The sequence below is a fragment of the Engystomops pustulosus genome, chromosome 1, assembly GCF_040894005.1.
Source record: "Engystomops pustulosus chromosome 1, aEngPut4.maternal, whole genome shotgun sequence".
NCBI lineage: Eukaryota > Metazoa > Chordata > Amphibia > Anura > Leptodactylidae > Engystomops > Engystomops pustulosus.
The window spans coordinates 119,991,811-120,017,311 of NC_092411.1; the positions used below are offsets into that span (position 1 = coordinate 119,991,811).

The following is a 25,501-nucleotide window of genomic DNA, read 5'->3' on the forward strand; positions in this document are numbered from 1 at the left end:
ATATCTGGGCCATTGGCACTATGTAGTGGGGGACTAACTAAGGAAGTGAGAGACTGAAAAAAAATTGTATCTTCTAACTGGCAACAGTAACCTGAAACCATAGAAAGTGTTTCAATGCAACTGTGCTTCACATTTTACTTTATTTTGACAATAAGAAATCCAAAGTTTTTTTTAAAATGGTGTGCTGGGTCTTCATGGTTTGTAAACATCTGTGTATTAGAATTATGTTTCTCACCCTGTATATTTCTTTTTAAGGTACAACCAAGTCAGAAGATCGTGCTGCATTGCTGAAAAAATTCAACGAAGAAGGTTCACAGTACTTTATTTTTCTGCTTAGCACCAGAGCTGGAGGCTTGGGTTTGAACCTCCAAGCTGCAGACACTGTTGTTATTTTTGACAGTGATTGGAATCCTCATCAGGTTTGGAAACTATGATTATTGTTATCTAAATTTTACCTTTTTGTTGTATTTCATTGTCATTACTAATTGCTTACAGTTTTGTTCCCCACTCCCATCCCAGTACATAATTGTTCACTCAGTAGTTGAGTAATTTTTTTATTAGAGTTTTTAGAGTATAGTATACCTGTCACCAGAAATGTCATTTTTAGCTGGTTGCAGGTTTCAATAGCCTATGCTGTACTGATTTTAAAAATGCCTTTGTTGCCATTCTGAATCATGTCAGTACTTTTATAAAATTTTATTTTGCATTCCCTGACTCTCTGCCAGCACCGTTTTGTTAGTCCCAGGAGGAAGGGGAGGTAGCCGTGTTTCCACTTGTCTCAGACTGCTTGTGCATTATTTCTCTACTCCACACCGTCCCCGTCCTCCCCTGCCTGCACAATGCACATGACTGAGAGGGAGTTAGATGAGTGTGGAGAAAACGGAGACACATGCTGCTGCAGCTGCCCACCCCCTGGGACTTCACATGTACTGATGGCAGAGAGCCACTTAAGTGCTAAAATGATTCAGAATGCTGACAAAGGCATTTTTAAAAATGGCATAGGCTGTTTGATTCCTGACAAATTTGATTTAAAGGAAGCGAATTCGCCTTTTCAAAGCAAAAAAGGACAATACAAATATTTTATACAATTATTTCAACTTTGTATATTTGTTTCACTTACCTTTTTAATTTTTTCTCTTCTGAAGCTACTTGTCAAAAATCTTCCCTTGCAATAGATAAGCTTTAAAGTAGTAAATCCACTGAGCCCCAGCATAGTCTGTGCTTACATGACCTATATAGTTACTAGCCATTCAACTTTAATCACATGGTGGAGCATGGAATAAGTAGTAGGAACCAGCAGTGAAATAGTTACATGAGGTTTATATTCTGCATAGCGCTATCACTTGGGGTTAGAAGCTTCTCTGCTGTGAAGATAGTGTACAGGTGGAGGGGGTTGCAGAGGAGTGCATTGTGATTGCAGTGCCAAGAGAGACACAGAAATCTGTGCAGGGTCACAGGCTGGAATTGCTGAACTGCCCTGTTTTAGATAAACAAAGAGATACTCACAGATACAGATAAACGGAGAGAGGAGAATCATATGCTGCTGCTTTGATGGGCTATACTCTGAAGGATGGCAAAGTAACTGATATATGAACTGATTAAAGTCTAACATTGTTTTGTATAATTTCACATCTGTTTGTTTTGTTTTTTATCTGAGATATTTTTTTATTCATTAAGTTTTCAGTTAACCCCCCATTGTTTGGACATTTGATATCTTATTTTAGCATTTGCTGTCTGTAGAGGGGTGGCTTTTATTAGCTGAGGTTTATTTCCATTACTCTAACCGCATTTATCTTAGATGGGAATGCCCTCCTAAAATCAGTCAAGTTACACTGAATGTTAGGTGTCATAGCTAGTGTAACCATATATTGATTGTTTACAGGACCTGCAGGCACAGGACAGAGCACACAGAATTGGTCAACAGAATGAGGTGCGTGTGCTGCGTCTGTGTACTGTTAACAGTGTGGAGGAAAAGATCCTTGCAGCAGCCAAATACAAGCTGAATGTGGATCAGAAAGTAATTCAGGCTGGCATGTTCGACCAAAAATCTTCAAGCCATGAAAGAAGAGCATTTCTGCAAGCTATTCTGGAACATGAAGAGCAGAATGAGGTATTTTTAAAAAAAAGTTTTTATACCATTTTATCAGAAGAACTGTCATGCTCCTACATACGGTGTAGTTTTTACTATTCAATCATCTCTTATATTTGAGGTAAAGGAAAGGAATTATCTTTATGGTTTTTCTATGGAGGAATGTTTTTATTTTCTCTTCAGTTAAATCCATCTTAAAGGGATTTGCCCAACATTGGTCCCATAGGAATAAATGGTTTTGTTGGCAAATTCATTGTCTTGAATAATGGATTTTCTACTTCTGTACATTGTTTCAAAGGATTCTCATGATAAGTTATTTGTTTAAATTCTCTTTTAGCTTATTTCAACTCATTGTACTTAATGGTTTACCATTGCAGGTTATTCAAATTGTTTTTGTAATAATCATCTACCATCAGGTTATCTGATGATAGATGTCCTTAAAAGTGGTTTTGCGGGGTATGTGCAAAACACGGAAAACCCTTTTAATGGAAGAAACTTTAGTTAGCTGGTCAAGTAACCACTAATGAACTTTTATTTTTCTATTTTTGTGATGTGATGCCAATAGTCTTAGGCCAGACTTTGAATAAATATGGGTACCCAGTGCTATCACAAAGCTTGACGGATGGTAAGCAAGCAGAGGAATAATTTTTCTCCTCCTTGAACATATGGCTGCAGACAGCACAGGCTAGGCAGAGGTTGGAATGCTTTTCTTCCTAACTGACTTCCATGTGCAAAGAGGTAGTAGAAGTGTGTGATTGATCTGCAGGCAGGTCGGCCAGAGGGACGATTAGTAGATGCTTCTGGTATAGATGTGGGCTGTAGTGATACTGTACTGAGAGACATAGAGGAGAAAGTGCTCTAGTATAATGTACATGGTTCTGTTTTTTTAAAAGTCTTACATTTTTGTTGAAATGTTACCAAAGAAAACTGTGAAACACCCAAGGAGAAGGAGCTCAAATACTACATAGTGCTCAAAATAAACCATGGGTGCTGAAGCTGCCCTAGAATCATGATTAAGTTTCTAAATACAATGTATGTGTGTGTGTGTTTATATATGATATATATTTAACCCCTTAGCGCTCTGCGCCGTAGCTCTACTGCGCTGAGTCCCGCGAATAGCGCTCAGCGCAGTACAGCTACTGCGCAGAGACGATGCCGGTTCAGCGCTGCACAGCAGCCGAACCGACATCGGGGGTCGCAGGATTTCAGCGGTAATCTACCGCTGACATCCCCGGCTAACACCCGCGGTCGTAGTGGGCTCCGATCGCGGGTGTTTAACCCGTTAAATGCCGCGGTCAACGCGACCGCGGCATTTAACATGGCTTCCGGGGGTCTTTACCCCACGATCGGCGCCCCCTCGCCGTTTTCGGGGACGCCGATCGCTGCTATGGCACCTCTGGGGTCCAATCAGGACCCCAGAGAAGCCTAAAGGCAGTGCCTTTAAGATGGCATATGTGACATCATCTTAAAGGCAAAGTGTCAGCCTATGCATCTGCATAGGCTGGCACTGCTAATACCCTGCAATACATGAGTATTGCAGAGTATTATCAGATGATTGCTTGTTCATATCCCATGGTGGATCAAGTAAAAAATGTAAAAAAAAAGTGTTTTTCAATAAAAAATAACTTTATAAATCACTAAAAATGCCCATAAGCCCCAAAACATATAAAGAGACATTTAACGCTCAAAGTCTAAATCATAACACAAACCCCACATATATAGTATCACCGAGTCCGTAACAATCCATAGAATAAAACTAAATAAATATTGAACCCATATGATGAACGCCGTAAAAAAAAAACTTTAAAAACCCGCCAAAAATTATGATTTTTACCTATTATATCCCACTAAAATTGCAATAAAAAGTAATCAACAAAACATATGTACTCCAGAATGATACTGTTGCAAAGTACAACATGTCCCGCAAAAAACAAGCCATCAACCAGCTCTGTAGCCAAAAACATAACAATGTTATGCCACTTGGAAGACGGCGATGCAAAAATGATAGATTTTTCCCCACATTAGGGTTTTATTTGGCAAATTTAGTAAAACATAAGAAAATATATTCATGTCTGGTATCCCCGTAATCGTATCGACCCATAGAATAAAGATAACATGATTTTTAGGCTATACGGTGAACACGAAAAAAAAAAAAAGTAACAAATCCAGTACAGAATTGATGCTTTTCTACTCTTGACCTCAAAAAAAAGTTCCTAAATTTTCAACAATAGGTGATACCAACCCCAAAATGGTAACACTGGAAAAAGCATCTCATCCCGCAAAAAAAATGCCGTCACATGGCCCAAATAACGGAAAAGCGAAAATTTTATATCCTTCAAAAGGGGGCAACGAGAAAACTAAAATCCTGGCAGCTGCAGGGTGCTCCTTCCCTTCTGCGCCTCGCTGTGCCCCCATAACACAAGTAATGTCCACATGTGGGGGGTCTCTGTACTCAGGAGAAATTGTAGAACAAATTTTATGGTGGGTTTTCTCTTTTTATCTTTTGGAAATGTGTAAATTTTAGGGCTAGATAAACATAGAACCGACAAAATTTGACCATTCTAAATTTCACCGCCATTTTGATTCAATTACTATGAAGATCTCAAGGGGTTAACAATCTTCGTAAATGCTGTTTCTGATAGCTTGAGGGGTGCAGATTTGAACGGGGGTTTTAATGCTAAATATGTAAAATTTAATTTCAAACAGTATTTATCCCCAAAATAGTCAATTCTGAAAATACGGAAAATCGCTATTCGATTTGTAAGCCGCGTAACGTCAAAATAAATTATCCAGACATTTCAAAACTTATGAAAAAGTAAAGTAGACATATGGGAAATGTTATTCGGCAACGCGGTGATTTCGAATTACGAAAATGGCTAATTTTTCTAAAAATTCATCATTTTTTTTCTTTTTTTTTCTAAATAAACGCAAAACTTATCAGCCAAAATTTACCACTAAAATGAAGTACAACATGTGGGGAAAAAACTATCTCAGAATCGCTTTGATAAGTAACAGTGTTCAAAAGTTATAACCATATAAAGCGACACAGGTCAGAATCCAAAAAATGGGACTGAGCCTTAAGCTACAAAATGGCTGCGTCCTTAAGGGGTTAATGCAATATTTTTTTTTTTACCCACCAATGACCAGGAAGGTAGCTTGAATCGCCTATGCTTATTGCTATAATTTTAACATTAGTAACACTTTTATCTCCAAAAGGTAATGAAATCTGTTAGAAAATTACTTTGGTGGTAGACGTTTTATCTCGGTACAAGTATGTTATGCCTGCAATTGAATTGTTACATACAGTGACTAAACCTTACCCTTAGGCTCAGTTCATACCTGCATTCGGCAGTTTTGGTTTCGCCTCCCACTATGAAATATTGAAGAGAACAGTGCAGCAGCCAGCATCTTTTTTTTTTTTTCTGCGTTTGTAAGAGAATTATAATGGTTGTCAGACAGATTTCATTTAAGTCGATGGGGAGCGGAAGGTAAATGGAGACTTTTTCATTTGCCTTCTGTGTACTGGAAACCCCTGGTGTGAGCTGAGCCTTACTTGTCTGCAGACTGGCTACTGTGCAATTTGTTGGCACTTCACTTTTCTTGCAAAACCATCTTTCTCCTGCTCACATCCATAAGATGGTTGTCATGATGTACACCATATTCTCCTTTTGTGTTTCAATGACTTCGTTACTTGCCCCTCTAGTCATGAATCTTGTACTTTTCAAGTCTGCAAAATTGTTTTAGGTTAAGATTATTGTTATGACAATAATTTCTGTGTGTGATAGGAATCTTATTGAGACTCATCTCTTTCTAAATGAACATGGCTCAAAAGATTTCCATGTAGGAATGCATGGCTGTCACAATTCCAAAAATACAACCTAATCATTGTAGTACAATGCTATATATTGTATCTCTCTGGGATTTTATAGAATTTTTAGAAATATTATCCTTAGTCTTAAATTTCATGTTCCCTCAACTATTGTGATGTTTTAGATTTTTCTGTTACCAGAAGATAACTTTAACCCTTTTTATAGAGTTTGTAATGATACCTTTTATAATTTGTTTTGTTAAGAGATTGCATTAGCTTTATCTTAGATCGCTGCAAATATACACAGCTGTCTCCTTTCACTTCTTTGGAAGTTACATTACAGCCTCTGCCTACACCTCATCTCCAGTAACGCCTAAACTAGTGCCATAGATGACTGATATGCCTGAGACTTTTTCCAGCAACCTTATGGAGCACTCATTGACAAATTGAGGCCCTCACTTTGTAGCAACACAAGGCTGGGACAGTGGTTTAGCATATCCAGGGATGGCCATTTGGATGGGGTCGGTCAACATGGCCGTGGGAGGAAGCAACAGTGCAGCACATGATACATCTGTGACCAGTCCTTGCAGTTACCAGCCATATGGTTTTAACTTATAGAACTAGAGGCAAGCTTAGGGCTAGTATGACTGAAGTCCCCTTCAAAAAGTATATCTGATTTTTGCAACATCTCACTCATCCACGTGGTGGCACAACCAGGAGTGGGTGTGAAAGTGCTTACTGACTCAGGTCTTCAACCCTGACTACCAGGCTCATTTATCATAATGGGGAAGCACATCACCTGTTTCTGGTTGTAGCCCTGCACATAACCTGAAAAGGGTTGACCACTTTTCATAAAGTTTATTATTGTGTGAGGGAAGCAGGATATTAGGTCATTTACAAGTATACATCTGTACCACTTTCTTGAAATGTAAAGTCATTACTCTTATTCAGAAATGTCCTTCACCTCATCAGCTGTCATTCAAGTCCATAAAATAGCAGGAGATGGAGGGTTATGGTGTCCAGTTTGTGCATTTGTGGACCCTACAATAGCATTCAATCTCATTCAATCAGCATTCCCTCCCCTCTGCTGTAGACAACTTGTGACTTTATGAATCCACTTCTCCCTTTACAAGACAACCTTATACTACCTTGGCACAATCTAGCAAATTGACGCTACTAGCCATGGCTATGATTGGCCAGGGGGACAATGGATGTTTAAGATCATATGACCCTCCATCTCCTGTCAATTTATGGACAGGAATGACAGCTGATAAGGTAAAATACATTTCTGAACCAGGGAAATTACATTTTAAGAAAGTGGTGCGGAACTATTAAAAGATGTATATTTGCAAATTAGTTAAAGGGGTTTTCCCACGAAACATGTTAGGCCCTATCCTGTGGAAAGGGCCTAACTTGCTGATCATGGGGGTCTCAGAGATTGCCGAGCACGGTAAGGGCACGCACGGCCGTCTCCTCCGTTCATTTCTGGGAGTAACAAGGAGTCCAATTGAGGTACCTCAGACAACTGAGACCCCCACCGATCAGCAAATCCACTGATAGGGCCTAAATTGTTTTGTGGGAAAACCCCTTTAATACCCTGCCCCACACACATTACAATAAAACTGAAGTAAAGTGACCAACCCCTTTCAATTCAATGAGACCAGCAAATGAACAGTATCGGATGAGTTAGTATCATAATGATAATAGCCCTTATTGCCTCCACTATTGACATGAGGAAATAATTTACACTTCCTGACTCTATATAGATTATTGGTGCATATGGTCATTATTCTGCTGAAAAGCATATTGCACACTGTCTCTCCCCACGCCATAAATGTGCCAACCAGCAAGCTACTGAGCAGGTCTTATTCCTGCTGGACATTTACTGTGGACCTCAGCAGGTGCATGAGGTCAAACATTTTGTTTCCTTTGAATACCAAATAAAAGTGTTTTTTTTTTTTTGAAAAATGCCACCTTTCCAGTGAATACTAAAAGCAGATACAAGCACAGTACGATCGGGAGGCGAGTACTATCTTTTACCGTCATTGATTTTGATGTCCTCTATAGGGGTTTGGTAGTGTGTGTTGCTAGTTTGCACAACATTTAGTACTGAAATATTAAACAATTCTGTTGCAATGAAGCATGAAGCCAAGTGCACCAAGAAAAAGTTGGTGCAATTGGGTCACATCCTTAAACTAACCAGATTAACAAAGAGCCTATGATACTATCAAAGGGGTATTCCCACGAAGACAAGTATCTTATATGTACTCAGCACATCAAAATAACACATTCTCTAATTCACTGTTATTACCAAAAATGCAGTATTTCACAGATATAAGTCCAACCTGTCTCCATTAGTCCTGCTGTACACAATTTCAGTTGCCCCTACATCCGATCCTGTAACTTAAAACTTTGGGTCGGGCGCCATCTTGGATTTTTGTGTGAGATTGTGCAGATCAGATTTCTGTGTCTTGTGTCTATAGCCACGCTCCCTGCACGGAGCTCACATACACTGATTCACTTCGGAGATTGTGAGGAGAGACAAGCTGCAAACTACAAGCTACAAGGATCTAAGTGATCTGGGGGAAGGGGGAGGCAGGCACATAGCTGTGAGAACACAGATGTAGCAGAGCTGTGACTGTAATAGGCATCTAATGGATCTCATGCTCTGATCTCTCTTATCTCTTTCTATGTGTCAATGTGTTGGTACAATGTCAGAAGCCAGATGAACGTGTATATACACTTTGTACCCTGATAATGTAACCACATTGTCACCCCACAAAACTAAATGGGTCATAATGTGTCTGCTAGAGAAGCCCCGCCCACGCCCTGGGACTTTGCGCTGAGCAGCCTAGAGAGTGATGGGAGTTAAAACAGCAATAAAACTGAGTACAATTGTAAAGTAAGGGGCTAAAATAATCTTTGTGTTAACATTACTAGGGGATTGAAATGTGAGAAGTTTTTTTTGTGGGAAAACCCCTTTAAATAATGTGGTGCAAAGTGCACAAATAATAGAAGGAAGAGTAATGCACAGTGCACCAGTTTTAATATATCTGGGCCTATGTCTGCCTTTACTGCCTCTATTTGATAGCACACAAAACCATTGCAAGATGAGATTCGCATACAGTGACACCAGAACTATGTTCTAGCTGCTATAGAGCACAATGTCAGGGGCACAATACATTATTTGAACTGACAATTTTATTTTGCCATGGGTAGAAAGAGATGTAATTTAGGCAACCTACATTTATTTTTCTGTTTGACTACTTTAGAACTTTCCCCTTCCTTACGATGTGATGTAAGGATATCATGTAGATGGGGATATTGATCCAAGGTGAGGAATGTGAATCTTTTGTGTGTGAGTGAAGTGCATCTAAAACCCATTTCTTCTATCAGGTTTAAAATGAAGTCAATAGAATTTTTTTTATATTATTATTTTTTTTAGCATTGCGTTACATGTTTCTGCTACATTTGGCAGCAAGGTTATTACTATATACTTTACACCTTGTTCATGACTAATATAGTGTTGTACTGATTGACCTAGAGCCAAAAGAAAGATGACCTTTCAGGCGATAATTCCCAAGAAGGTGCCAGCCAGGTTGGTGGTTTACATGGCTTGTTTCAGTGGTTGGTCTTTTGCATGTAGTGCTTGTCACCCATACATATTTTTCTTCTTTTGCATATGGGTGGGGCCAAATGTGCTACAGTCATTGGTTCTAGCAGCAGCAGCTTTTTTTGTCATTTATTTTTTCATTGTACAGTACATTTTCATTTCTAGCATATTTTCTTCCTCTTGCTAAAACTGTCTGCTGATTGATATCATTCTGAAATTTCTGCTGTGATTAACATGTAGTGATATTGTGTTTGATCAGTGTAGCCAGACTGTAGATTACACATGTACATTTTCCTATTGCCACTGTTTTTAGATAACTTGTCAGGCTATTTCTGCCGCCCTATCTGAGAATAGCACATGATTGCGAGAAAGTACTGTTTATACTTTAGGTTTACATAAACCTGGAGCAAAACTGCTGAATATATAGAAGTCCTGTTGAAATTCATGCCACTAAGAGATGTAGTAAGAGTCTTTCATACCCCATCCACACATTTTTGTTTGACTTCATTCTGTAAAGGTACAATAATACAGGGAAAGCTGTTGATCACATTTTCTAAGGATTCCTTCACACAAACTTGAGCAATTGCAAGCTACAATGTGTCATCGGTGTGTGAAACTGCTCACTCTGCAATGACAATAGAAAAAGACTGCCTGTGTGTATGAGCCCTTTGTGTGCTATATGGTGAAACATCGTCTAGCACGTGGCCAAAAGCAATGTTCATGTGCATTGAGCCTAAGAGGGGGGTTCAGCCCAACTAGGAGCCTTGTAAGTATTTTTTTTAATTTATAAAATCTTATGAAAAACCTACATTTCTAAGAACTTAAATCTCTTCCCTATATCATATTCCATTTTCTGAGAGGGCAGCAGAAGTACCCCAACAGGTTCCCTTAAAATAGTTTAATGTGAATGGTAAAGGAAGTAATCTTGTGTTTTCTTCTTCCCATAAGATTCTTTAAAATTATGTTAATTCTCCTAGAAGGGTCAATCTGCCAGGTTGCTTTGATACTCTCTGCTTGCCTTATTGAGGCGTTTCATGGAAATAGGTGACAACTTGTACATGTTTTGTATTGGTTGTTATTTCCAAGAAACTATTGCAACTAGGAAAAAAGTTTTTTCTTCTTGGAGCCTGAACAGTTTCCTCCAGTTATTACATCAGTTATTGAGACAGCCTCTGCACATCCATAGACGGCACACAACTTCCTCTAACCATGTTGCTATAAACATTATGATTAAAGAGGCTAAATCTGTAGCGATCAAACTGACTTTTGGGAGGCTTTATTGTGAGAATGGGATTGTTCCATTGGAAGAAAACTCAACACCTTTTATCTATTGTTAATGTCTTTCGGTGGAAGCATTGAATTGTTGTTTAATTTGTATCTTTCTACCAAGATAAAGCATAGTTGTCTTCTTTGAAATTTGATTTCAAGGTAAGTAGATTTATGGTACAACTCTGGTTCCCTTTATCTAAAATATGGCATTTTGCTAAACTTGCTCATTCCCAATTAAATTAATGTTAAAGGGTCTTCTGTTTTACAGCCCTCTTCATACACCCTTGATAGCACATTGATGTGAATATTTATTTCATTATGCATGAAGGGTTTGAATATGTATGGGTAACAGCCTTTAACATCGATGTATGCTTTTGAGTTTGTTTACTCCCCACTTTCTAAAAACCATAACTTTTATTTTTTCAATTAATGTAGACGGTGTTATCACGGAGATGGCAAATTCATTTGGGTTTTTTTGTTACATATTAAAAAAAATATATATAGAAAATTTCATAGGAAGGGAAATGGCAGAAAAAAAGTCTTTTTTTCTGTATTTTTTTAACCTCTTTTATATACTTTATTGCAGTATATTGCATGTATTTCTGAGAGACTCCCTGCTGTCATCGCAACCAACCACTGCCCCTCCCTCAAGACTGTGTTTGGGTTGATGGCATTGCACATTTGACACCACAGTTTAAGTGCTGTATTTAATTGGTGAATGGCGTGTGTCTGGTTTATAATTTAGGTAATTGTGCCAACCAAAGGAATGTAACTAACTTTTTGTTACCACGATGTCCATGTTCCAGGGTCTATTTCTATTTACAAAATGTTTGTGAATTATTAGAACCTCAGACTGGTGCCAATAGAAAGTAAAACAAAAACATAAATGTGCTTAACCCCTGCTCGACTGCCATATGGCTATAAACATCCAAATTGCAGATTGCACATGTACAGACATCATGGCAGTATCCCACTTCAAATTTTTTGAACTGTGGCACCTAAAAACACTAACTTTAAGAGTGGAGATCTCCGTTTCCTTTGCACCTAGAAACTAGATACTATATTATCTACTACTTCCCTTATACACTCAAATATAAGATAAACCCTGAAAAACCCAAATCTGGATAATACTTCAGTTAAAAAAAAAAAAAGTCAATACTCACCTTTCCAACGCCCTCCACAGGTCCTCTTCTTACGTAAGGCAGCAGCAAATCTGTGCTACGTCGGGCTATGACGTCAACTGCTGCTGACAGCAGAGTGTGCACAGCCTCTGGCACACATGATGGCAGCAGCGGCTGACGTCATAGCCTGTGTGCCGCAAACTCGAACGGACGTGCTGCTTCCAGACATAAGAGGATCTGCTGGTGCCATTGAAAAGGTGAGTATTGACTTTATGTGCTTGACAGGCTGGCTGGCTATATACAAGTGGCTGGCTGGTTATATACTAGCGGCAGGCTGGCTTTCTATATACTGTGGGCAGTCTGGCTGGCTTTATACTGGGGGTATGATCTGGCTGGCTATATACTGGGAGCTGGTTGGCTGGCTATATACTGAGGGCTTGATATATATTTTTGGGGCTGGCTGGCTACTCCAGGGGGCGGCAGGGGTTGGATAGCTATATATTGGGGTCAGGTTGCTGGCTATATACAGGGGCTAGGGGGCATAGGCTGGCTATATACTAGGGGACAGATTAGCTATATACTGGGTGAAGGCTGTGACCAATGCATTTTCCACCCTAGGCTTATATTAATCAATAGGTTTTCCCAGTAGTTTGTGGTAAAATTAAGCCTTGGCTTAAATTCGGGTCGGCTTATATTTGAGTATATACGGTATGTATATGCACACTGTACTATAGTAGATGCACCCACTGCCTCTCAACCTGGAAAATGGTGATGGATTGACACTGTACATATTTATAACCCATTTTGGTAAAGGTTTATACCAGGGGTCGGGAACCTATGGCTCGCAAGCCAGATGTGGCTCTTTTGATGGCCGCATCTGGCTCGCAGCCAGGGCTCCTATCCAATGGCGCATCTACAGCCGTAGCAGCTGCTACGCTGCCTGTCAAGAACAGGGGCCCGTATTTGGCTTGTGTCCCAGGCCCCTGCTATGCCCCGGATGTAATCAGCAGAGCAGCGCAGGGGTACGCAGGGTTAATTCAGTGGCAGAACTTCCCTCTCCCTCCTTGCAGAAACCTCCTCTGTGTAAGATGGAGGGAGGGGAGGAGACTGTCTGCCTGCAAACAATTTCGGCGCTGGATGTTAGCAGGAGATTCATACAGAGGAGAGAGCTTCATACTTGTCCTCCCTCCCCCCAGTGTCTCATGTCACACTTTACCATAACCACTTAATGTCCTGTGTGCAGGGGTTGCTATGAAGCTCTCCTGAGACCAATCTACATCATCCCCACATATCTTCCCCCACCACTGCATTTCTACATTACTGTGATCAGAGGTCGCATTAACGCCTCACCACGCGTCATAGACGCGTGATGAGGCGCCATTACCCCCCAAAATAATTGCCATGCGTAAAGTTACGCTTGGCAATTATTCCTTGCAGCGCGCAGGCTGAGCGGCTCGGCGCGCGCTGCAAAAGAGGTAAATGTCGCGCGATCACAGCGCGCGCCGGACCGCTCAGCGCGACACTTGACACAGTGATCTGTGTCAGCAGCGCTCCGGAGCGAGAGCGCAGGCCCCGCGATACCTGTGGACAGCGGGGCTGCTGCTCCCTGTCCTGCTCCATCTCTACCTGCCCGCAGATCCGGACGGGTGAGTGAGCAGTGTAGTGTAGTGTTCTGTGTGTGCAGTGCAGTGTAGTGTAGTGTTCTGTGTGTGCAGTGTAGTGTAGTGTTCTGTGTGTGCAGTGTAGTGTTCTGTGTGTGCAGTGTAGTGTAGTGTTCTGTGTGTGCAGTGTAGTGTAGTGTTCTGTGTGTGCAGTGTAGTGTAGTGTTCTGTGTGTGCAGTGTAGTGTAGTGTTCTGTGTGTGCAGTGTAGTGTAGTGTTCTGTGTGTGCAATGTAGTGTAGTGTTCTGTGTGTGCAGTGTAGTGTAGTGTTCTGTGTGTGTAGTGTAGTGTTCTGTGTGTGCAGTGTAGTGTAGTGTTCTGTGTGTGCAGTGTAGTGTTCTGTGTGTGCAGTGTAGTGTTCTGTGTGTGCAGTGTAGTGTTCTGTGTGTGCAGTGTAGTGTAGTGTTCTGTGTGTGCAGTGTAGTGTAGTGTTCTGTGTGTGCAGTGTAGTGTAGTGTTCTGTGTGTGCAGTGTAGTGTAGTGTTCTGTGTGTGCAGTGTAGTGTAGTGTTCTGTGTGTGCAGTGTAGTGTAGTGTTCTGTGTGTGCAGTGTAGTGTAGTGTTCTGTGTGTGCAGTGTAGTGTAATGTTCTGTGTGTGCAGTGTAGTGTAGTGTTCTGTGTGTGCAGTGTAGTGTAATGTGTGTGATCGTAGGTGTAGTGTTCTGTGTGTGCAGTGTAGTGTAGTGTTCTGTGTGTGCAGTGTAGTGTAGTGTTCTGTGTGTGCAGTGTAATGTTCTGTGTGTGCAGTGTAGTGTAATGTTCTGTGTGTGCAGTGTAGTGTAATGTTCTGTGTGTGCAGTGTAGTGTAATGTTCTGTGTGTGCAGTGTAGTGTAGTGTTCTGTGTGTGCAGTGTAGTGTAATGTTCTGTGTGATTGTAGGTGTAGTGTTCTGTGTGTGCAGTGTAGTGTAATGTTCTGTGTGTGCAGTGTAGTGTAGTGTTCTGTGTGTGCAGTGTAGTGTAGTGTTCTGTGTGTGCAGTGTAGTGTAGTGTTCTGTGTGTGCAGTGTAGTGTAGTGTTCTGTGTGTGCAGTGTAGTGTTCTGTGTGTGCAGTGTAGTGTAGTGTTCTGTGTGTGCAGTGTAGTGTAGTGTTCTGTGTGTGCAGTGTAGTGTAGTGTTCTGTGTGTGCAGTGTAGTGTAGTGTTCTGTGTGTGCAGTGTAGTGTAGTGTTCTGTGTGTGCAGTGTAGTGTAGTGTTCTGTGTGTGCAGTGTAGTGTAGTGTTCTGTGTGTGCAGTGTAGTGTAGTGTTCTGTGTGTGCAGTGTAGTGTAGTGTTCTGTGTGTGCAGTGTAGTGTAATGTTCTGTGTGTGCAGTGTAGTGTAATGTTCTGTGTGTGCAGTGTAGTGTAATGTTCTGTGTGTGCAGTGTAGTGTAATGTTCTGTGTGTGCAGTGTAGTGTAATGTTCTGTGTGTGCAGTGTAGTGTAATGTTCTGTGTGTGCAGTGTAGTGTAATGTTCTGTGTGTGCAGTGTAGTGTAGTGTTCTGTGTGTGCAGTGTAGTGTAGTGTTCTGTGTGTGCAGTGTAGTGTAATGTGTGTGATCGTAGGTGTAGTGTTCTGTGTGTGCAGTGTAGTGTAGTGTTCTGTGTGTGCAGTGTAATGTTCTGTGTGTGCAGTGTAGTGTAATGTTCTGTGTGTGCAGTGTAGTGTAGTGTAGTGTTCTGTGTGTGCAGTGTAGTGTAATGTTCTGTGTGATTGTAGGTGTAGTGTTCTGTGTGTGCAGTGTAGTGTAATGTTCTGTGTGATTGTAGGTGTAGTGTTCTGTGTGTGCAGTGTAGTGTAATGTTCTGTGTGTGCAGTGTAGTGTAATGTTCTGTGTGTGCAGTGTAGTGTAATGTTCTGTGTGTGCAGTGTAGTGTAATGTTCTGTGTGTGCAGTGTAGTGTAATGTTCTGTGTGTGCAGTGTAGTGTAATGTTCTGTGTGTGCAGTGTAGTGTAATGTTCTGTGTGTGCAGTGTAGTGTAATGTTCTGTGTGTGCAGTGTAGTGTAGTGTTCTGTGTGTGCAGTGTAGTGTAGTGTTCTGTGTGTGCAGTGTAGTGTAGTGTTCTGTGTGTGCAGTGTAGTGTAGTGTTCTGTGTGTGCAGTGTAGTGTAGTGTTCTGTGTGTGCAGTGTAGTGTAATGTTCTGTGTGTGCAGTGTAATGTTCTGTGTGTGTAGTGTAGTGTTCTGTGTGTGCAGTGAGTGTAGTGTTCTGTGTGTGCAGTGTAGTGTAATGTTCTGTGTGTGCAGTGTAGTGTAATGTTGTGTGAGTGTAGTGTGTAGTGTGTGCTGTGTGCGCAGTGTGTGAGTGTAGTGTGTGCTGTGTGCGCAGTGTAGTGTGTAGTGTAGTGTGTGCTGTGTGCGCAGTGTGTGCTGTGTGCGCAGTGTGTGCTGTGTGCGCAGTGTGTGTTGTGTGCGCAGTGTGTGAGTGTAGTGTGTGTTGTGTGCGCAGTGTGTGAGTGTAGTGTGTAGTGTGTGTAGTGTGTGCGCAGTGTAGTGTGTAGTGTAGTGTGTGCTGTGTGCGCAGTGTGTGCTGTGTGCGCAGTGTGTGAGTGTAGTGTGTGTTGTGTGCGCAGTGTGTGAGTGTAGTGTGTGTTGTGTGCGCAGTGTGTGTGTAGTGTGTGCTGTGTGTGCAGTGTGTGAGTGTAGTGTGTGCTGTGTGCGCAGTGTGCTACCGAAATTTTCACACTCCTCCTCGGGTAAAAATACTCCTCAAAAATGGTGAGAGGAGTATTTTTACCCTTCTGGAAAAATGTTAGCGCGACCTCTGACTGTGATGTTCTGGCGTGTGTATTGGGGGGTTCTGCAGCGGTTGGCATGTGTATTGGGATGTTCTGCGGTGGCTGCCGTGTGTATTAGGAGGTTCTGCAGCAGCTGGTGCCTGTATTGGGATGTTCTTCAGCGGTTAGCGCTTGTATTGGGAGGTTCTGCAGCGACTGGCGCTTGTATTGGGAGGTTCTCCAGCAGATGCTGTGTGTATTGGGGGGGGGGGGGGGGTTCTGCAGCAGTTGGCGCGTGCATTCTTCAGGTTCTGCAGCTCCTGGTCGTGCTTATCATTGACTTTAGTAAATTAAAACTACAAGTTCCCTATGGGACTGAGCACCCTCTTTTTTTGTTTTATTTATTTAAGACCAACACTTTAAAAGGGACACAGAAAGAATAATGGCTCCAGCAGTCATTAGTACATCAAGGTTCCTCCTCAGCCGCCACTGGACCGAAGCAATGATAATTCCCTGTAAAATAAAAAATAATTTACATTTGAGCTTGCGATGCAGAACATCTCGTCCAGCACTCTGGCTGCTGCTTTCTTCTGTGCATGCCTGAAAGCTGGCATCTTTCATCATCAGGTGGGGAAAAAGCCAGATCCACTCATGCACATTAAAAAGAAGCCAGAGTGCTGAAGGTCATGCATCGCATACTCGAATGTAAATTATCTATTTTTTATTTTACAGGGAATTACCATTGTTTCGATCCAGTGGTGGCTTAGTACAGCGAGGAGGAACCTTGATGTACTAATGACTGCTGGAGCCATTGTTCTATCTGTGTCCCTTTAAACATATTGTACGTCTCTCACAGAATTATATTTTAAAATTTGTGCCGCTTATGGCTCTCTCGGCCAAGAAGGTTCCTGACCCCTGGTTTATACAGAATTACACATGTTCTGAAAAGAAAACAAAGTAAAAATTATGATATGATTTACCTGGACATTGGGGCACCGATGAGTTAAAGAGGAGAAAAAAAAAACAATAACAATTTTTGTATACCGTATTTTTCGGACTATAAGGCGCACCTCTAATAAATGCCTGCTAAGACATCTAGGTTCATATATAAGGCGCACTGGAGTATAAGGCGCAGGATCAAATGCAGTACCTAATAATGACCAGCAGGTGGCAGACCTGTGCACAGTTCAAGCCTGCTACACTTCCCGGGAAACTTGTCTTCAGCATGTCAGAGAGCTCCAATCTCGGAGGTATGGCTGCTGGGGGTTAATGCAGGGTGATGCAGCAGGGGTTAAGCTGTCTCCCTCTGCCCCTTCTCCTTCCCTCCTCAGCCAGGGTGTTATTTCTGTGGGGATCCCTGTGGCTCCTTCTCTTTCCCCTGTTACAGGGCTGTCAGGTATGGGGGATTGTTTACTGATGATGATGATGATTGCCTCGTGGTTGGCACTATGGAAGCTTCGGTCTCTCCGTGCTAGGGAAGGGCAGGGTGGGCACAATGTTAAGTTGTGGTGCCAGGGCACTTCAGGAGCTAGGGACCCTGTATACTGTGTGGGAAGGTGCAGGATATTTCTGGGGATGGAGCTATTAAACACTGGTAAATGTACAGTACATCTTGTCTGTAGTACATTTCTGTATAATTTCATATATAAGGCACACCTTTGATTTCTGAGAAAATTAAAAGATTTTTGGTGCGCCTTATAGGCCGAAAAATACGGTACAACTTTCCATTACCGTAATTGTAACAGTAAATGTCTCCAGTTCTGTTACAACCAGTAACACAATTCTGATGCAATATTTAAGGTGAATATCACATCGTATATAGAACTTAAATACACTCACCAGCCACATTATTAGCTACACCTGTCCAACTGCTAGTTAACACTTAATTTCTAATCAGCCAATCACATGATGGCAACTGTAGACATGGTCAAGACAATCTCCTGCAGTTCAAACCGAGCATCAGTATGGGGAATAAAGCTGATTTGAGTGCCTTTAAACGTGGCATGGTTGTTGGTGCCAGAAGGGCTGGTCTGAGTATTTCAGAAACTGCTGATCTACTGGGATTTTCACTCACAACCATCTCTAGGGTTTACAGAGAATGATCCGAAAAAGAAAAAACATCCAGTGAGCGGCATTTCTGTGGGCGGAAATGCCTTGTTGATGCCAGAGGTCAGAGGAGAATGGGCAGACTGGTTCGCGCTGATAGAAAGGCTACAGTTTTAAATTCACCACCCGTTACAACCAAGGTAGGCAGAAGAGCATCTCTGAACGCACAGTACGTCGAACTTTGAGGCAGATGGGCTACAGCAGCAGAAGACCACACCGGGTGCCACTCCTTTCAGCTAAGAACAGGAAACTGAGGCTACAATTTGCAGAAGCTCATCGAAATTGGACAGTAGAAGATTGGAAAAACGTTGCCTGGTCTGATGAGTCTCGATTTCTGCTGCGACATTCGGATGGTAGGGTCAGAATTTGGCGTCAACAACATGAAAGCATGGATCCATCCTGCCTTGTGTGGGGAATATTTTCTTGGCACTCTTTGGGCCCCTTGCTACCAATTGAGTATTGTTGCAACGCCACAGCCTACCTGAGTATTGTTGCTGACCATGTCCATCCCTTTATGACCACAATGTACCCAACATCTAATGGCTACTTTCAGCAGGATAATGCGCCATGTCATAAAGCTGGAATGATCTCAGACTGGTTTCTTGAACATGACAATGAGTTCACTGAACTCAAATGGCCTCCACAGTCACCAGATCTCAATCCAATAGAGCATCTTTGGGATGTGGTGGAATGGGGATTCGCATCATGGATGTGCAGCCGACAAATCTGTGGCAACTGTGTGATGCCATCATGTCAATATGGACCAAAATCTCTGAGGAATGCTTCCAGCACCTTGTTGAATCTATGCCACGAAGAATTGACGCAGTTCTGAAGGCAAAAGGGGGTCCAAGCCGTTACTAGCATGGTGTACCTAATAAAGTGGCCGGTGAGTGTATAATGGATTGTATTTCTAGGTTCCACGGTTAAGGAGATATAACCCTTTGTGTTAATGCTTATGTGGTGTAAGCATTGATGTCTCGTTTGCACTTACGTTTACATAGCATTTGCTTTTCCGTTTACATTGCATGCGTGTTTACCTATGTGTGTAAGATTGCATTTTTGTAAACACTGTGTAAATGCAATGTCAACAGAATATTAGAATGTGTGTGAATTTAGCCTTTACATGCACATAGAGAAATTACAGCTCACTAATGAAAGTATGAAAGAAGATTAGCATAACACACGCGCCTATTCCTGCCCCAGCTCCTCCTCTCTGACCAAACACAGATTACAATGGTCAGATCTCGCAAGTAATAACTCTGCAACTGCGAGGGCTAGAAAGAAAATTCAAAGTGAATCAATGTTGCAGCCCCAACAGAATGGTATGCTAATCTCCATATAAGTGAGGTAGTGAAAGGTACTCTTTAAATGACGATATCTCTGGAAAAGCTTTAGATGATATAACAAATTTTACTTTGTTTTTTTTAAGACATTATCTTTTTTTAAGACTTTATCTTGATACAATATTTTAATAATTCCATTTAAAATTAGGTTTTAGAGGAGGAAAAATAAGAAAAAATGTTTTTTTCCCCCAAATAGTATGCTAAAATTTTTAATAAAGTAACAGTAAAGTAACTGGGTGGTGCAGTGCAGCCATGTTCCTCTTTGGAGAGGGGCAGGGGCGAGCAGCGGTCACCCCCTCCTCCTCTCCCGGACACCGCCGTCTATCATTAGATAGAATTATGCTGGCATGTAGTCAGGGGGTCTCAAGAGTTACCAGGGCTGTATAGGTATGCGCATATGTGACAATGGTCACAAGAGCTTACAATCTATGAGAAGGAGGAGGACACATGAGATGACAGTGCTTGTACAATAGTCACAAGAGCTTACAATCTATGAGGAGGAGAGGGGCAGAGGAGGTGACAGTGCTTGTACAATGGTCACAAGAGCTTACAATCTATGAGGAGGAGGGGGACACAGGAGGTGACAGCGCTTGTACAATGGTCCCCAGAGCTTACAATCTATGGGGAAGAGGATACAGGAGATGTGAGTGCTTGTATGATGGCCACAAGAGCTTACAATCTATGAGGAGGATGAGGGGACACAGGAGGTGACAGTCCTTGTACAATAGTCACAAGAGCTTGGTCTGTGGGGTAAGGTACCTTCAAAAGACAGCAGCCTCTACATACCAGGCAACAAGGGGTTAAGACTGTGAGAGCAGAGACCGGGGGAAGGGAGCACTTATCACTTATCTGATCCTGTGCTCCGGAGAGAAGTTACAGGTCAGACACAGCACAGTACAGGCTCCTCTGCACACACTGCCGGCAGCCTTCACCTTCTTCTTCACTCTGAGCTACTTACAAGCCCAGCGGGGATTGGCCAGAGTCTGTGCCTTTCTCCTCCCCCTCTCTATCCACTGCTGCTGCTCTGCCACAAAGCTGGAGGACATCGATATATACATGAGTTACAAAGCGCTGCGCTCTGCCAGCTTTAGCTGCCCTCCATTCCCTCCAGCAGTGGAGGGCTGAGAGGAGGAGAGGAGCGTAGCGGCACTCAGTACAGCCGCTGCGCTCCACTGTGAAGGGCTGCGCTTACTGCCAGCATCAGCTGGCAGAGCGCAGCTCCATCCCCTCCTGCAGGCTACATCCGGACTATAAGACGCACTACTGTTTTTTCCCCATTTTCTGGGGAAAAAAAGTGCGTCTTATAGTCCAGAAAATACGGTATATCTGAACCTGAACCCTTGCACCTTGAAACAAAATTCTGGTGTCAAATTAAATAGGAGATTTTCCCCTTTAATATGATATATGGAACGTGTATGGGTGCTTAACATAACCGCAGAAATCCACTCTTAAATTTACAATCGGCAATAGAAAGCTGTACATAAAAATCTACTTTTTTAATGCAACTTTAAGGGTGGATATCTCTGACTCTGTGAAGCATCCCTACACAATCCATATGTATAATATCAGAGATTCTCCTGTTTAATTTGAAAGCAGGATTGTGTTTCTGGATGCCAGGGTTCAGGAGATATAGCCGTTTGGAGTTTGCTACTACCATGAAAAAAAAACTTACATTTACGTGGAGTGGTTGTAAAAAGGTTAATTGTGATCCTAAGCTGACTTGCCCAGGATGCTATTCAGGATGACTAGATTACAGTGATGTCCTTGGAGATTCCACTTTATACAGAAAAAGTATTCAAATGACCTTTGATTTGTCATGGGGCAGAAGTAAAGAATTTCCCTGAAAAGACTTTTGGATTAAATTGTACCCCAAAGGACTAGTACACAATTACACAATCACTGTGCCTGATGCTCGATGATAAATCTGTTACAGTATAAGACTGTCTAGTTGTACTTTGCACCTCCTATTTGCTGGCTTTGTTAACGCCAGAAAACTATGACAAAATTTACATTGGCATAATTTTTGGTACACAGGCTTTTTGCTGCAAAGCCTGCCTCCTTTCTCTTCGTTCGAACCTAACCTCACCTCATTTGCAATTTGTTTCCATCTTTCAAGTATATTACGTGGAATATTAAAGAGAACCCATCAAGAAAATTAACCCCATAAACTAAATATATTTTCATAAACTGCCATTAGAAAGCATTGCCTCTATCCCTTCATTGTCCCTCCACATGCCTGTAAACTTAAGCAATGAGGTCCTAAAGCTGTATGCAAATGACCTGTGAGATGTCCAATGAGTCATTATCATATTCAAGATGTCCAGCTTATTCATGAGTGGGAGGCACAGCCACACCTGACAGTCTGTATAATGGTGTAATGGCTCTTCCATGTGCTTCCTGGCGATGGCGCCCCCTGCAGTCTGTGTGTATGAGAGATACAACAGCTCCAGGCAGTCATGTTATAGCAGAACATGTCAGGTACTTGTATAGCTGATGTCTGTGTCTCTCACATGTATTAGGAGAGAGAACATGTCAGCACATAAAGCACAGACCCTAGCAATGCTTTACTATACATTACACAAATTGCCTGAGCTTTAGGGAGGTTTCACATTGTTTTTTTTTTGCCCGCATCAGTGATTTTTCACCCAACTCATTTTGGCTTTGGCTTATTGGTTTTCTCTTCCTGGCTTCAGTGTTTTTTTTATCACTGATGCCTTACTGAACTATCCTTTTCAATGGGCTTTTTCACACTTCAGTTTTTTTTTCACTGATAAGTTGCTGTCACAGAACTCAGTTCTAAACTGATCACTGAAAAAAGACTGAAGTGTGAAAAGATTGGTTTTCTCTTCCTGGCTTCAGTGATTTTTCACTGATGCCTTACTGAATCAATCTGTATGTGTCCATAAGTTCCAAACCTGGTCTGCACTCCAAATCAGTGCTTACCTCATGCTCATGGAGGCACAGTAGTGCTGGGACTCTTTATTTCTGTATGTGTCCAAAAGCCAGAATGGGTTCAGTGAAACCCATTTTTACTTTTCATTCAGTGAAAGGAATGGAGAGTAGTAGAAGTCTATGGAGGATGGGGAGGGAAGAAGTTCATGGTGGCTGCTGTGATCATGTGATCAGATACATACATGGGGTAGATGTTGCAAATGTAACAGGACCTCAGATGACATCACCCTGGTCACATGACAAGCTGAGAAGAAGCATAGGAAGAGTAGATGGAAAAGGTCAGCCCAGAGGAGCTGAGTCACATGAATGCCAGGTCTTAAAGGGTTAATCAGAGCTGCTGGGTCTGAGTAGACCCAGTACAGCTCTGGCGAACATCAGCCCTCACAGGAGGTCATTTTCCCCTGTAACTGGGACTTAGTTACAGATGACCCAGTTACAGGGGAAAACTTGTAAAAGAAAAAAAAATTAAATATTAAAAAAAAATGTGAAAATGTCCTCCAGGGGTATTTTATGACCTAATGAGGGGCATAAAAAGTAAAAGTAAATAAATATTCAGAAAAATACATTCACATTTTCCAATATAATAAAAAAAAATCTTCAGCTACACTACAGTGAAACATCACCATAGTTGCCCTGTTTGCCCAAGACTAGACATATTTTATAATAAAACCACCAAAACTAAATGGGGAAATCATTAATAATGTTCATTTTGAGTTCATTTGAAATTTTAAAAAAATATATACTATAAATCCTTTTAACCCCAAATACAACTAAAAATTAAGAAAAAAATCTTTAAAATTTTATAACATTTGAAGTAGCTGTTTGTGTCCCGAAAAAAAAAAAGCTACAACAATTTTTAATGTAGCACACAAAAAAGTTACGTACGAAAATTTGCTAAAAATGTCCTGGTCATTTCATGTCGCCAGGGAGTGGCCAGGGACAATTTTCTTTCCACAGTGACACTGACAAGCAGCAGAGAGATATCTAGAAAACTGTGAGAAATGGATATGGAAGTTTGGGGGAAAAAGTGCAAATAAAAAAATTATTTAAAAAAAAAAATCCCGATGCCCAATCCCATATAAAAATCTAATACAACATAAAAATACATATTGGGTATCGCCACATGTGCAACAACCCGTACAATGAAAGAAAATTAAACACCAAAAAAAATCGCAAAAAAACTCGCAAAAATTATGAAATTTACACATCTGACCTCGTAAAAACAACATAAAAAGTGATCAAAAAGTAACATTTACCCTGACATGATACTAAGATAAAAAGTGCAGCTTGTCCCGCAAAAAATAAGCCCCAATACAATTCCATATACAAAACAATTTAAAAGATGCAAAAACAAACAAATTTCTGACAATATGAGTTCTATATTCTGCAAAACAAGTTAACCATAAAAAGCTATATGAATGGGGTATAGCCGTAATCATGATGACTAGAATAAATATAATACATTATTTTTATGGCACAATAAATGGTTGTACCTTTGAACCACTTTTAAAAAACTATAAAGAAGAATTAATGATTTTTTTTAACCAGTGTTAATAAAATGTGGATATTAGCTATTGACCGCCCCCCAACATATATGAGGGATCATCATTCTCAGGAGAAATTGGGTATCAATCTTTGGTGGTTTTCGTCATTTAATACATTGGGACGGTTTAATTTTTGGCCAAGATGAATGTATTGTCCAAAAAAAATAAAAAATACAACTTGTAAATTACACCTCCTTTTTGTTTTAACCCCTGTGAAACATCTAAAAGGTTAACACTAGAGATGAGCGAACATGCTCGTCCGAGCTTGATGCTCGGTCGAGCATTAGGGTACTCGAAACTGCTCGTTACTCGGACGAATACTTCGCCCGCTCGAGAAAATGGCAGCTCCCGCCGTTTTGCTTTTTGGCGGCCAGAAACAGAGCCAATCACAAGCCAGGAGACTCTGCACTCCACCCAGCATGACGTGGTACCCTTACACGTCGATAGCAGTGGTTGGCTGGCCAGATCAGGTGACCCTGGGATAGACTAGCCGCTGGCCGCGCTGCTCGGATCATTCTGTCTCTGGATGCCGCTAGGGAGAGAGCTGCTGCTGCTCAGGGAAAGCGTTAGGGTGTTCTATTAGCTTACTGTTAGGCAGGAGTGATTCTCAAAGAACCCAACAGCCCTTCTTAGGGCTACAATAACGTTCTACTTTTTTTATTTTAATTTGCATCTTTTACCATTTTGTGAGGAATTAGCAGGGGGACTTGCTACCGTTGTGTTTAGCTCTTAGTGGCACACATATCCATAGCAAAGACCGAAGTGGGAAAATTCAGTAGGGGTTGGATTTCTATTAGGCAATAACTCAGTGTCATCTCATCTGGCATAGTAGTGTGCTTCCTTTGATACTTGGCTAGAAAATAGCCATAGGAGAATACAAACAGCTTCTTGAAGCCTACAGTAGCGTTCTATATATTTGATTTCTGGTTGATCTGCTGGTGGCTGTAGTTTCTGCAGTGCATGTACTTGCCAATTCTGAGCAATTTGTAGTGAGACTTGCGACCGCTGTGTTCTGCGCTTAGTGGCGCACATATCCATAGCAAAGGCTGAAGTGGCAAAATTCAGTAGGGGTTGGATTTCTATTAGGCAATAACTCAGTGTCATCTCATCTGGCATAGTACTGTGCTTCCTTTGATACTTGGCTAGAAAATAGCCATAGGAGAATACAAACAGCTTCTTGAAGCCTACAGTAGCGTTCTATATATTTGATTTCTGGTTGATCTGCTGGTGGCTGTAGTTTCTGCAGTGCATGTACTTGCCAATTCTGAGCAATTTGTAGTGAGACTTGCGACCGCTG

General features: G+C 41.5%; 1 protein-coding gene across 1 annotated transcript in view; it reads left to right on the forward strand.

The window, feature by feature from the left end:
- The window catches only part of SMARCA2 (SWI/SNF related BAF chromatin remodeling complex subunit ATPase 2), a 123,995-nt gene that overhangs the window by 57,197 nt on the left and 41,297 nt on the right, over positions 1 to 25,501 (forward strand). The window contains 3 exon segments of the mRNA XM_072151623.1: positions 256 to 419; positions 1,883 to 2,110; positions 9,442 to 9,495. Coding sequence (XP_072007724.1) covers positions 256 to 419; positions 1,883 to 2,110; positions 9,442 to 9,495 — 446 coding nt within the window.